This window comes from Dromiciops gliroides, chromosome 4 (assembly GCF_019393635.1).
Source record: "Dromiciops gliroides isolate mDroGli1 chromosome 4, mDroGli1.pri, whole genome shotgun sequence".
Classification (NCBI taxonomy): Eukaryota; Metazoa; Chordata; class Mammalia; order Microbiotheria; family Microbiotheriidae; genus Dromiciops; species Dromiciops gliroides.
Window position 1 is genome coordinate 42,932,015 of NC_057864.1, and position 13,068 is coordinate 42,945,082.

Below are 13,068 nucleotides of genomic sequence, written 5' to 3' on the forward strand. Positions count from 1 at the left end.
CCTGGTTGCCAGTTGACATACTACTGGATGAATTGAATCATCAATTTGAATACTCACACTCTTAGGTTAAACCAGAAGATAAGATGAAATTAGTATTATCTAGAGGAATATCTCTCAGGTTCTCCTGGGAAAGACAAATAAAAGGAATTAGCAGAGTTGCTTTTCTTTTTTTAGAGGCAAAAATAAACATCATTTCAGACACTTCATCTTCTCATATTTCAGCATTTGCAAAAAGTCCACTATGAAGTTAATGGCAGTTTGTGTACCAACATCTGTTGCCAAGGGTAAGGAGGTAGAGAAATTGTATAAAGAGTTTAGTAAGCCCCAGATTCAATAGGACTTTCAAGGTGGACATAGAAGTGTACAGTAGAGGTTTAGAGCCAATTTTAATTCAGTGTGTTAGAAAATTTTAGAAAGTGTATCCCAGAATTGAGAAAGAGGCTTAAAGACACTGTGTTAACCTAACCTCACTTGTATGTCAAACATTTTCATTAAGAAAATAAGAGAATAACTTCAAAATGTGTGTGTGACTTGAGTCTAGAAATTAGGTCATTTAAAAAATTAAGACAACAAGAAAGGTACTTTGGCTCGGACTAAGGAAAAGATTTTTAATAAAAGAATAGAGGAAATTGTTAAAAGCAAAACAGTTTTGATTACATAAAATTTTAAAAGGTTTACATGACACTGAAGACAGAAAAAGGATAACGAAAAATAGGAAAAAAATATTCTCCTCAGCTATCACCAGCATGTGGCTCATCTCTGAGATACATAGGTGCTGATACAAACATAGAAGAACTAGATACCATTCTCCAATAATAAATCTGGTATCGGCCAAAACATATGTATGAAGAGGGTTAAAAGAATTACATACTCTAAACGAATGGGAATCGTCTTCCAAATAACTAATCGTAAGAGAAGTACAGAGTAAAACAGCTTGTACCTTTCATTTCCCATCCTGCAAATTGGGGGGGCTCTCTGGAAAGACAAGCACATGAACGCACAGTTGGAGGAGCTCTGGATTGTTCTGATCATTTTGGGTATTTGGAATTAAGCAAGAAAAATCACTAAACTATATTTTGTTTTGGGTTACAATTTGTAATTCCATTATTGGCCTGTGCTCCCAAGGATGCCACAGACAACTCTCTCTGGCAGCAAAGAACTAGGAACAAAGTATATGGGAATGGTTGAAAAACTATAGTTTATGCATGTAATAGAATGTTATTATTCAATAAGAAGCAAGGAAAATGAGCCATTCACAGAAATGGAGAAATTGAGAGAATTAGAGCAAAGCAAAATAAGCAGAATCAAAAGAACATTTTACATGTTAACATTTTAAATGAAAAGATCATTAAATGATGCTGACCTTAGAATAACTGAAAAATCATTCACTATCCTGGAGAAAAAGAATGAAACCCCTCCCTCTTCACAGCCGAGAGCGTGGGGAATACTGTACACATTGTCAGATTTGGTCAGTGTGTCAGATATTTTGCTTAATTGTTCTCTTTGATATGAGGGAGGGTCCACTGGGGGAATGGGTGTAGAAGTGACTGAGATAGAATTAACTACTGCATATCTAAAACATCAAAAATAAGATGAATAATTACGGAAAAATTTTAAAGAGATTAGAGGCATCCACCATGGTGAGCACCAAATAACAGTGCAAAAGTGGGGGGTGGGGGGTGGGGCGGGATGTTACTAATACCAGATAGAAAATAACTAGCTACCAATTTGTTATCTCTAAACCATCTTTGTAGTTGTACTATCAGATAACTCATTCAAATAAGTTCAAAGTCAATAACAAATTGGAACATTTGAAAATGAGAAGATAAGACATGAAATTATAACAATTCTTATATTACCTCTTAAAACATGTTCTGGAGCTGCCTAAAAATGGGACTGTCCAGCCCTAGTCTTTCATACAGCAGCCTGGATGTGGTATGTGTTGCCTCCCTCCCCCCAAGTTGTCTTTATTAAGGACCTATGTTTCTACTCAGTCTTGATGAATGAACAAAATATAGATGGAATCATCTTAAGCAATAAGACTGATGACAAGTAGCATCAGGAAAACCTCCCCTTGAGTCTTTGAAAGAGTTAGAGATTCCAAGAATCCAAGGCTCTGGCTTAGGGATCTAGCTTTGCCCAAGGCAGAATCAGGAGTTCAGATGCATTGTTTAGAGAAAAACAAGGTGGGGCAGCTAGATGGCGCAGTGGATAGAGCACCTGCCCTGGATTCAGGAGTACCTGAGTTCAAATTCAGCTTCAGACACTTAACACTTACTAGCTGTGTGACCCTGGGCAAGTCACTTAACCCCAGTTGCCTCACCAAAAAAAAAAAAGAAGAAAAACAAGGAGGCCAGTTAGGTTAGAATAAAAAGTATTCATTCGAAGGGGGATTATGGGTAATAAGCCTGGAGCTAACCTGGGAATGTAAATTGACGTTGTGCAGTTTGCATCCTTCCCTAAAACATTGCACAGCCTCCTAAATAAGTTCTACAATCACTCTCAAAAGATTTTGGCTGAACTAGCAACACAGGAAAAACACAGGTGTCTTAAGAATGCTGATTGTCCAGACAAGGTTATGCAGTTGGATGGATGATCTGTCAGTGCTTATGTCTTGGACAGTTGCTTCTAGTCGATCATGGGTTATTCTGAGAAGTGAAGAGAAGGAATCCAGCTAAGTGGATCTGATTAATTTGGGAAACTCTTCAGTTTTTTTTTTAATGATACCCACCTTCTTCCTGAAATAAGGGTCTTTCAAACACCAGTATTCCTCCAGAGATTTTTTGTGACTGAAAATGATGCAATACCACAGTATCCAAAAATTCAGAATTCTTGTGAGTCACCTAAAGAGCAATGGAAAGGAACATGATAGGCCTAAATAGCCTTCAGTATGTTGCAAGGTGACCGTTATGCACAAGCAGCAGTGTAAATGGGAGGAGGGTTATGAATAAAAAGTCAGGTGGACTAATCAGGTAGCAAATGATATGCTGGATTATCTGATAGTTATGAAATGCTGAATCCGTAGGGAGGTCCCCAGTAAGTAGACCTGGGGTGGGTTTGGGGTTTGGGGGGGGCGGGGTTTGTGAGGCAATGGGGGTTAAGTGACTTGCCCAGGGTCACACAGCTAGTAAGTGTTAAGTGTCTGAGGCCGGATTTGAACTCAGGTACTCCTGACTCCAGGGCCGGTACTCTAATCCACTGCGCCACCTAGCTGCCCCCTGGGGTGGTTTTAAAGGAGCATATGGACAAAAGTGCACTCTGGAAGGAGGAGTACTAACCCTTTTTTAAATCATAAAAGTATTTTATTATTTTCTAGTTACATGTAGAGTTTTCAACATTTGTTTTTATAAGATTTCTAGTTCCAAATTTTTCTTCCTCCCTCCCCAAGACAGCCATGAAATCACATTCTTACAAGAACCATTTCACTATTATATGTTGGCTGGCCTTTCCAAATTGCAGAATGAGGGTGGGTTGTTTTGGGGGGGGGGGGCAGGGCAGTGGATTACACACATTTTGTAAAACTGTTGAACTCTTATATAAAGCAAGGTTCAGACACCTCCACACTTGGAAAATTCATATGAAGAGCTACAATATAGTATAAAACTCATTTTCCGTCAAAGAATGCCTTGTTTCACCAAAAAGTTATGAAAATAAGCCTTGCTCTAGGTGTTTCATTTTTTTTCAGCATGGGTAATGGTAGTTACATGGACTAAAAAAAAATCTAAAAGTAAAAATGATACAAATCAAATTTTTTTTAAAATTTAATGGAATAGAAGAGATGGGTTAAGGGAGCGTTTAACTCAGCTCAGACAAGGGTCTGTTTCTAATAGCACTGGAACATGGTGAGTTCCAAAAGTTGTCACATAGAAATATTTGGACAAAATTCTTAAAGCACCAGTTACATTAATGGGGGGAAGATGAATTGGACCTATTTTATCTGCATTTAGTTGCATTTTACATTGTTTGGATTAATAGTAAACATGAAGGACTTTATTCTACTTTTAAGCTAAATTTTCTTTTCAAAGTGCCTTCTCATTGCTGTAAACAACTTGGCTTTAAAGTTGAATTTTTCCACTTTGCTTATTTTCTTTCCAGTCTTTTTTGTTGTTTACATAACTTAGTGCTTTGATACAAGTTCACCTTGTTTTGAAGAATGGCAAAATTGTTGTGAATTTTAAACATTTTGTTTGCATTCGCTTCAGGAGCATTATTCAGTCAGTTGTGTAGGAAGCATATTTTTCAAGAATTTCTGGTGTTTGGTACCTTTTTATTGATCTCCTTAAAAGTAATCGGAGGAAAGATTAGAAACTCAATTTTGTCCTTCTAAATGCTAGTAATTTTGCTCAGAATTCTAGATTGAGAAACATAACTATATAGAATGAAATTTTCAGTGCTCTATTTCTAGATGACTATCTTACTGCCCTAACATTTTTCACATAAATTTAGTGGAACGGGAGACTATCTTCAGAGACCATATAGTCCAACCACCACATCTTGTATATGAGAAAGTTAAGGTGCAGAGTTAAGTTGTTATATGGACTAAAAACATAGAATGTTTGGATTTAATCTAGCACATTGAAGTGTGTGGGTAGCATATAGATTGAGGATAACACAAGAATGAGATGAAGGTAAACTGATTCATGAGCTTTTACAGTCATTCTAAGAATTTGGAAGGTGGGGGAGATGAGCAGGGAACAATTTGATTTTGCAGATTGGAAGCAGTGATGCAGTTAAATAACCTGACTAAATTCCCTTTAACATGCATTCATTAAGTACTTACTACGTGCCAGGGCCTGTCTTCAAGGAACTTAATCATCATCAGGGGAATCACGTATGTTAAAAGAAATATAAAACACATACAAAGCTCATAGAAAGAAATTTCCAGTGCACTAACAAAGTAGGGACGAAGGGATTTGGATAGATTTTCTCCAGGTAATGGCTTTTGAGCTATTTTTTGAAGGAAGCTCAGGATTCCACAAGAAGCTAGGATGTCAGCTCTGGAGTTCTTAAACCACTTTCATTTACATGATACTGGTCACCTCTTTGAAGGGCTGTGCTGTTAACCCCAGAGAACAGAACAAGAGGTGGAGGTTTCAGAGAGAGAAACGTATATAAAGGGAAGGATTTCCTAATCATGAGAGTTGTGCAAAAGTAGGAGGAGAGGTTGTGGGCTTCCGGTCACTGAAAGTCTCCCAGTAGAGACTAAATGACCGCTTGCCATGTCAGGGAATGGGTCTGAAGAGATAGATGACTAAAATTCTTTTGTTTTATTAATTGACTGGGCTGAACATACTACCTTCAGTCAAGCCTGCTAATAAGTCTAGGGAATTGAAATGTAGATTAGACTGGAAAGAGGAGGAAATATAACTCCAAGGGACATAGGGAGTTATATGTCAGCTTCTGGATTCTAAAATGAGAGTGATTTTTCTTATACTTGTTGAGCCATTCAGATAGAAGAGTTGCAGTTAACAGATTTCAGGACTAGGGCCATCTCCTATGATTTGGTCACATAATTTTGGCTAACATGCGAATACTTAGGCTCTTAGGTGCCTTGCTTGTTGTAAAAGTGTCCCATCTAAATCATGAGTCAGTAAAAATCCTGACATGGCATTTGGATTGCTTTTTTAGCTTTATGGTAGCATGTTAAATGTTTTATTAATATCTCTAAGACATGTGTTGTAATGACCAAGTTAGAACATTATTTAAGTATGCTATACTTAAGTATAGTGAATGTACTGAAGCTCAGGTATGGTTTTTGTATTTTACTAAAATATTTTTCTAAGAGTAGGTGATAATTATTTTTGGTTGAGGGAAACATGAAACCAGATCTCTTCATGATGCTTTAATCTAAAAAAGGAAGATAAATTGCAGTCGCTTTCATTTTAGTTATGCTCAAGTCTCATTCCATGCAGCTCCTGTGTGTCCTTGATAGGTTTCCTTTGTTGAACAAGTTCCATAATTTATTCTTTTAATGGTGAAATAACTGCAATTTTCTTCATCCTTCATGTATGAATTGTCATTAGTAAATGGAAAATTCCAACTAATTTTTAATACAATAAAATTCCATGAAGCCAACTCCATTTTACTTTTTGTTTTGAAAACTCCATTTTCTCTAAGGAGCTTCAGCCTTTGTATATGTGTGACTGACTATATATTCTGTAGATATTCACATGTATTTATCTCCCCCTTTGAATATAGGCTTATGGTAAGGATTGTTTCATTCTTTGTATTATATTTCTAGTATCTAACATTCAGTGCCTGATGCATAGTAAGCAATGAATAAAATACTTGTTGATTGATCAGATGGGATAGTCATTCAGAGTGCAAGGTTACCTCCTTTTTTCCTCACTGGCAAGTGGTCAGGATTGGCAGCAGTCCAGCCTTCTTTGAATTCAGAGTCTATACACAGAAGATAACCTAAAGTGCAGAATAAAGAGGGCATAAGTAAAAATAATGCTAGAGGAGGTGAAAGCCTGAGTTTACATCTTTCTTACCATATGATATTTGTTGTATTTAGTCCCCTTTTTTTGAGAAGAAATCAGACAAAATCTACAAAACCCATTAAACTTAGAAATTTTCCTGTGTCTTCGTCCCGGAATGCTGCTGTTTGTTTTTTTTTTTTCATTCCTGAAGTGCTTGTTTTCTAATCTAAATTTTAATAATTTTAAAGGTATTATGAACTGGATCCTTGTAAAAGTCTCATAGACAATTTGAAAGACAAAGTGGTGATTGAGTACCCTACGTTACATGTGGTATTGAAAGGATCTAAGAATGACATGATAATCCTCGGCCAGGGTAAGTGGAAATTAATGTTTAAGTGTTATGCTATACTTATGGAATCCCACTAAATAAACAATAATTAGGAATACACCCCTATTAAATGATAGGAAAAAGAATATTTTGTTAGTTTACCCCTTAATTGTCAGGGGAAAAAATCTGCTTTAGTTGAGTGAGTATCATATTAAGTATATAGTTTTAAATCCTTTCAGCCTTTTGTTTCCTTTCCCTGTGTTGTACAGAGCAATGTAGGAGTAAAAGTAAGCTCTTATCTCTTCAGTGTAAATATTTTCCCACTTTTATTTACTTACTTTAATCTATTGATAAATGTATTATTAAGTTCTGATAGAGGGGGATCACAGTCACTAACAGGTTTTTTTTTACTTATATGAAACCACAAGACCAAACCTTAGAGTAGAGGGTTGGGTGATTTCTACACTATTGAGAACTAGTGGCCTACTTTAGTACAAAGAATGTCTGTGCATGGTTCTCTTTTTAGCTTGTCCTTTACCTTAGGGGAGAGTGGCCGTAGATTACAGCTGCAGACAATCCTGCTGCTTTTACCAAGTGACGAGCTGTACTGTGATTTTGCTGACACAGCAGCGTAGATAGATCGAGGCTGTAACCGTCTTGACGTGGTTTTTATTTTGAAATACAGAGGTAGCCTTCTCAAGTAAAAGTACTTGATGAATTAAGACCTGGATAAGTTATAGAAGAAGGGGATTTAGAGTTGGAGATGACCTTACTTAGAGGTCACAGTATTCTTACACTAACATAACTAAGGCTCTTCATTGTTAGACTGAGGTGGGCCAGCATTCGGGTGCATAAACATAGCTTAGCTGCTATTTTAGGAGCTGAAAAGCACTGTTTAAAGTACAAAACAAATTATAAAAACAAGGTTCTTACTCTAAAGAAACATTCTTTGCTTTATAATGATTTAGAAGGCTTTAGAGCCTTTTGAAGGTTTTTAAGAAGTTAGCAAACATAGTTTTACATCAGCTAAGATTGTCTTGTTGTAACTTGGTTAGCATCACCTAATCTTAAATAGTTATCAAGGAATGAACAACATTTTGCCTCTCCTTCCATGCCTTTACCTAAGGGCCTGCATGGAGTTGATTTACCACCTTACCACCTCTTTAATTTTACCTCCTAGAATCTTCAGACAGCACAGCTCAGGTTCCCCTTCCTGTATGGACCACTCTTACCCCCATTCCCCACCCTGGACCACATCGTGTCCCTCTTAGCTTTCCCTTCGGTTACTTTTCATCTCTCTGTGTTCCATATACACTCTTAATTGCTCTTATTTTCATCTTTGTATGCGTGTTGTAGACATTGATTTTTAATGAGTTCATTTAAATTATTTGACTTGATGACTACCTTTAGAATTAGGCAATAAGTCCTACCTTGGTCCTTTGTTCCCGGCCACTCCTGTTCTCTCCTAACTAAACCTATTTACCTTTTATTTCTTGTTCTGCTTCCTCAGTTACCTTTGCAGCCTCACTTTTGCTCATTTGAATGTGCTTTTACAACTTGCATTTTGAAAGTACATTCTAATTTTCCTTTCATTTTCTTTTTGATACCTTGGTGGATCTGTGTATCTAACTCCCAAGGTTGTTGTAAGGCTCAAATGAGGTAATATTTGTAAAGCCCTTAGCACATTTCATGGCACAGGTTATTACTGTCAGCAATTTCCTGATCTTGCATGACTTTGTCCATGGCTTCCTGTTAGGGAAGGGGTCTATCCCTCAGGGACCTTCCTCCAGACCACTTAATCTATAGATTAAGGCAGGAGGTATGATCATTGGTCATCCCTCCTTTTTATGGTCGTTTAAAAGTGTAAATAGATGTTTGACTTGTATAACACACTGTCTGAATTCCCAGTCTGTACATTAAAATAAGCTGGGGATCCTTTTAAAAGGAAGGTTCAATCGCCTGTACCGGTTCAGTAAGGACTTTTTTGCTTGACATTTGTTTCCATTTACTTCATTGTTTTTTGGTTTGGGGGTTTTGGGGTTTTTTTGCAGGACAATGGGGGTTAAGTGACTTGTTCAGGGTCACACAGCTAGTAAGTGTCAAGTGTCAGTCCAAATTTGAACTCAGGTCCTCCTGAATCCAGGGCTGGTACTTTATCCACTGTGCCACCTAGCTGCCCTCCATTTACTTTATCCAGGCTCACAAGATACCATTAAGTATGTATACAAATTACAGTTATAAGCCAAACTATTTTATCAAACTATAGAAGAAGACAATTATTTTGCCCCTGGAGCCCAACTGATTCTTTCATAAACAAAACATGTAAGCAACCTAGGGCTTCAAGATCTTAATTTAATAACATTTTCCTGTAACAGAATTTGAATTAGTTATATATTTCTCTCCTGTTTCTGTCACATCTTTTCTTTCTTGAGTTGTTAGTGAAAGATGTGTCCTTAAAATGACCAAAATTTGGCAGTCATAACTTGGAACAACTCTTGAGATTTCTTAGGTATAAATTGAAGATCCCTAACTTATATAGTTGTGCTTATTTTATACAGTCATACTTTTGTGTCTGTATTATTTTATATGCTCAAAATAAATCAACTTTAGCTTTGAATGACAAGTTTTATTTTTAATGTTATGTAATAATTTCATTTCTTTTATTAATATGCTTCACACCATTCTGTCTAAATGTTGGTTTCACTGAAAACTGTATAGCACTAGCCAGTGCAAACATGTCTGTGTAAATAAACACATTGCACACAGCTTCTTTTTTCACCTTGTTTAGGAATGCAGATGAAAGTAGGGCTTCCTGTAAAAATGCAGAAATAAAGGGCTGCTTTAGGAATATGCTTGAAATCTTTCAAGGCCTAGGTTGCTATTTTCTGATGGGTGTGTAAGGCTTGATTGAACTATGGGTGCTATGCTTTCAATACAATACAAATACAGAGGGAGCCAAAAATTTAGAAGAAGTTTTGATTCTCATTTTGTCAGCTGTATATAAAGGCCCCAGAAATAATTGTGTTGTTCCCCGTGTGTGTGTGTGTGTGTGTGTGTGTGTGTGTGTGTGTGTGTGTGTGTGTCTATATACCTCTATAGATATATAGCATTGTATGAGCATTTAGAAGCTGCTTCTTTGCTCTCAGAATATGGGATTTTTGCCAGGGTGGTCTAGTTAATAGCCTAGATTTAGGAATTTGGGAGAACCAAAGACAGCATTTTCTTTGGAAAGGCTTTGGAATTCCTCCCCCTCTCCTAAGACAAAATGTTAAATTGTTGGTCTTGAATTTAAAGTACAAGGTGTCTCTCTTCACTTTGGCTCTAGCTACATTGGGGGGGGGGGGGGAATGTGGTTCTGGGCTGGGATTCAGCAGTTTCACACTTTGCTTCTGTTAAAATGTTTTTTATGGGCATAGATTGCCAAAGCTTACTTTTGAAAAGTCTGCTTTCATTGATGGGGCAGTAGGTAAATTGGGTTTGTTATTGTTCCTTTTAAATCTAGAAGAAAATAGCTTGATGTTTATTAGCACATTGACGAAGTTGTGCTGATTACCTTTGTTTAAGTTAAAATGAAAAATCTTCAGTGTGGTGTTTCTCTTGCTGGCCTATACTTGGCAGAAGTAAGACTGTTTAGCATACTAGTCCAAAGAAAGACCACACTTTTTACCCAAATCTAGCTTAACCAAAAGTTTGAGTTGTGGCTTCGATGTCACTCTTTTAAATAAGAATGTTAACAAAGATCAAGACAGCCATGAAGATAAAAATTAATTAAACATCTGTACTTGAATTTTTAAAATCTTTAAAACTTTCACCATTAAGCTCCTGTTTTTATGATGTGATTTGGGGTAGTTATATTTTGGTGTGTGCTCATTTTTTTTACTTCAGAGAAATCTCATGTTGAGGGAGCAACCTGTATTCAAACCAATACATGAAGCTGATCAAATCTATGCCACTTATAGACCATGAGCAAGAAAGAGAATCATAGTGTCCTTGAGTTGGATGGAAGGAATTTCAAAAGCTTTCTGGCCCAAATTGGACCCTGTTTAAAACTTAAAACATCACCACTTCAATGTTATCTGCTCTCTGCTGGAGTGCCTTCAGTAGCAGGGACCTATCACATACCACTTGTTCCCTTCTGATTATTAAAACGTTTTTCTTCCTCTAAGCCGGTCTTCCCCTTCATCCTCAAATTTTGCACTCAATGGTCCTAGTTCTGCCCTGCAGGGCCAAACAGGACAAGTTTAATTTTACTTTTACACGATAATTCTTTTAAGTATTTGAAGATTCTCACATCCCTCTCTTCCTCCAAATCTTCTCCCCCATTTCTTTTTCACTCAACCTCTTGTGGTAGGGGTCAAGTCATTTGCCGTCCTGTTGAGCCTCTTGGATCCATTCCAACTTGGTAGTATTCCTTTTAAAATGGATCAGCCGTAGCTGGACCCAAAACTCCAGGTGTGGTGTGACCAAGGCAGTGTCCAGAGAGAGACACAGTCAGTCTAGAGAAGAGAGAAGAACAGTAGATTTGGAGGCCAGACACCAGACTGGGTTCCCACCCCTCTTACTATCATGCTCTCTTACTTGGAGGTACTGCAGAGTACTGGGCCTGGACTCAGGGAGACCTGAGTTCATATCCCACCAGACACTTGCTAGCTATGTGACCCTGCCAAGTCATTTAACCTCTGTTTGCTTAAATGTAAAATAAGGATAATAGCACCAATCTCCCAGGGTGGTTGTGAGGATTAGATAACATGCCTCACAGTGCCTGGCACATAGTAGGTGCTATAAAAATGCTCATTCCCTTCCCTTCCCTTACTACTTTTGTGACTGTGGTCAAGTCACTCTGGGGCTCATTGTTTTCATGTGTAAAATGACATGCAGCTCTGAGTTCTCTCTATGGGCCCCTCCTTCTGGATATATTGTATTTAAAGGAATTCAGACAAGCTGCCACCCCTACGAGGCCCACACCACACTTGGTATGTGCACCATAACTGTTTCTTATAACCATGTGCTTTTCTTCAGGCTTCTGTCTCCTTAGACCCCTATTTTTGGTGTTCCTTCCACAAATTGTCTTATATTTATTTTATTACCTATATGAGGGAGAGAGGGAGGGAGGGGGAGAGAGAGAGAGAGAGAGAAAGAGAGAGAGAGAAAGGGAGGGAAGGAGAGGGAAGGAGAGAGAGAGTGTGTACTTACTTTGTACTGAGCACTGTGCTAAGTTCTGGGAAAAAGAAAAATGGTCCCTGCCCTCAAGGAGCTTACATTCTTGTGGAGGACAGCTCGTACCTGGGCCCTGCAATGAGGAAGGGGAGGTACCCAAGCAGAGAGGAGGTGGAGAAGTAGTTCTGGGGAGTTGCAACTTTGTCTGGGTTTGAAGAGATTTTGTATTGCTTTTTATCCCCAGACAAATAACCTTACCTAATAAATGTTTACTGAATTGTTTGAATTGAATTGAAATTAATTGGCTCCAGTGGTTGAAATTCACCAAAACTTAAATGATTTTTTTGTTTTGTTTTCTTTCTTATGAATTGCTTTCTAAAAAGCCCTCATTTTCCTGTACTTTTTAGTTGATGTGTTAATGTTGTTTTCCCCCCAAATACAGGCAGGACCCTATTAAATTTTGTACTTGTTAATGTCAGTTCACCATTATAGCCTGTCCATCTCAGTTCTCCCATCTGTTGTCATTGTATTTATTAAGCTATACCTCCCAGCTTTATGTCTGAGTAAAGACAGAGAAGCTAGGAAACCTAAATGGTCATAGAAAAAAAACACTAAATGAATTGAAACACTAAAAGAAAACACTATGTATTCGTTAATAAGCATGTGTGCCAGGTACCATGTTGTGTTTGGGGAAGACAAATGTAAAAGAAACAGTCACAACCCTTCAGGAATCTGCATTCAGATAGGGGAAGACATCTTATGTCAGGGAATGAAGGCCAGGAGAGGGTGTTTGGGTCCAGACAGTCCCAAGGATATGTAATAAAACCAGAGGACAGGCAGCTAGGTGATGCAGTGGATAAAGCAGTGGCCCTGGATTCAGGAGGACCTGAGTTCAAATCTGGCCTCAGACACTTGATACTAGCTGTGTGACCCTAGGCAAGTCACTTAACCCTCATTGCCCTGCCCAAAAAAAAAAAAAAAAAGAAGAAAGAAAGAAAAGAAGAAAGAAAAAAGAAAAAGAAAGTGATGGAGAAAATGTCACTAATGGAAAAATAAAACCATAGGACAGTAGTCGGCATAAGCTCTCCACAAGCAATGGTATAGTGTTGTTAGACCAAACTCAGATAGAAGCAAATATCCCTTTGGGCTGCATGTTGACTT

General features: G+C 37.7%; 1 protein-coding gene across 2 annotated transcripts in view; it reads left to right on the plus strand.

The window, feature by feature from the left end:
* ZNHIT6 (zinc finger HIT-type containing 6) overlaps window positions 1-13,068 on the plus strand; it is a 71,033-nt gene that overhangs the window by 39,869 nt on the left and 18,096 nt on the right. For both annotated transcript variants that reach the window (XM_044004997.1, XM_044004998.1), the window contains exon 10: window positions 6,671-6,795. In XM_044004997.1, the coding sequence (XP_043860932.1) occupies window positions 6,671-6,795 (125 nt within the window). The remainder of the gene's footprint in view (window positions 1-6,670; window positions 6,796-13,068) is intronic.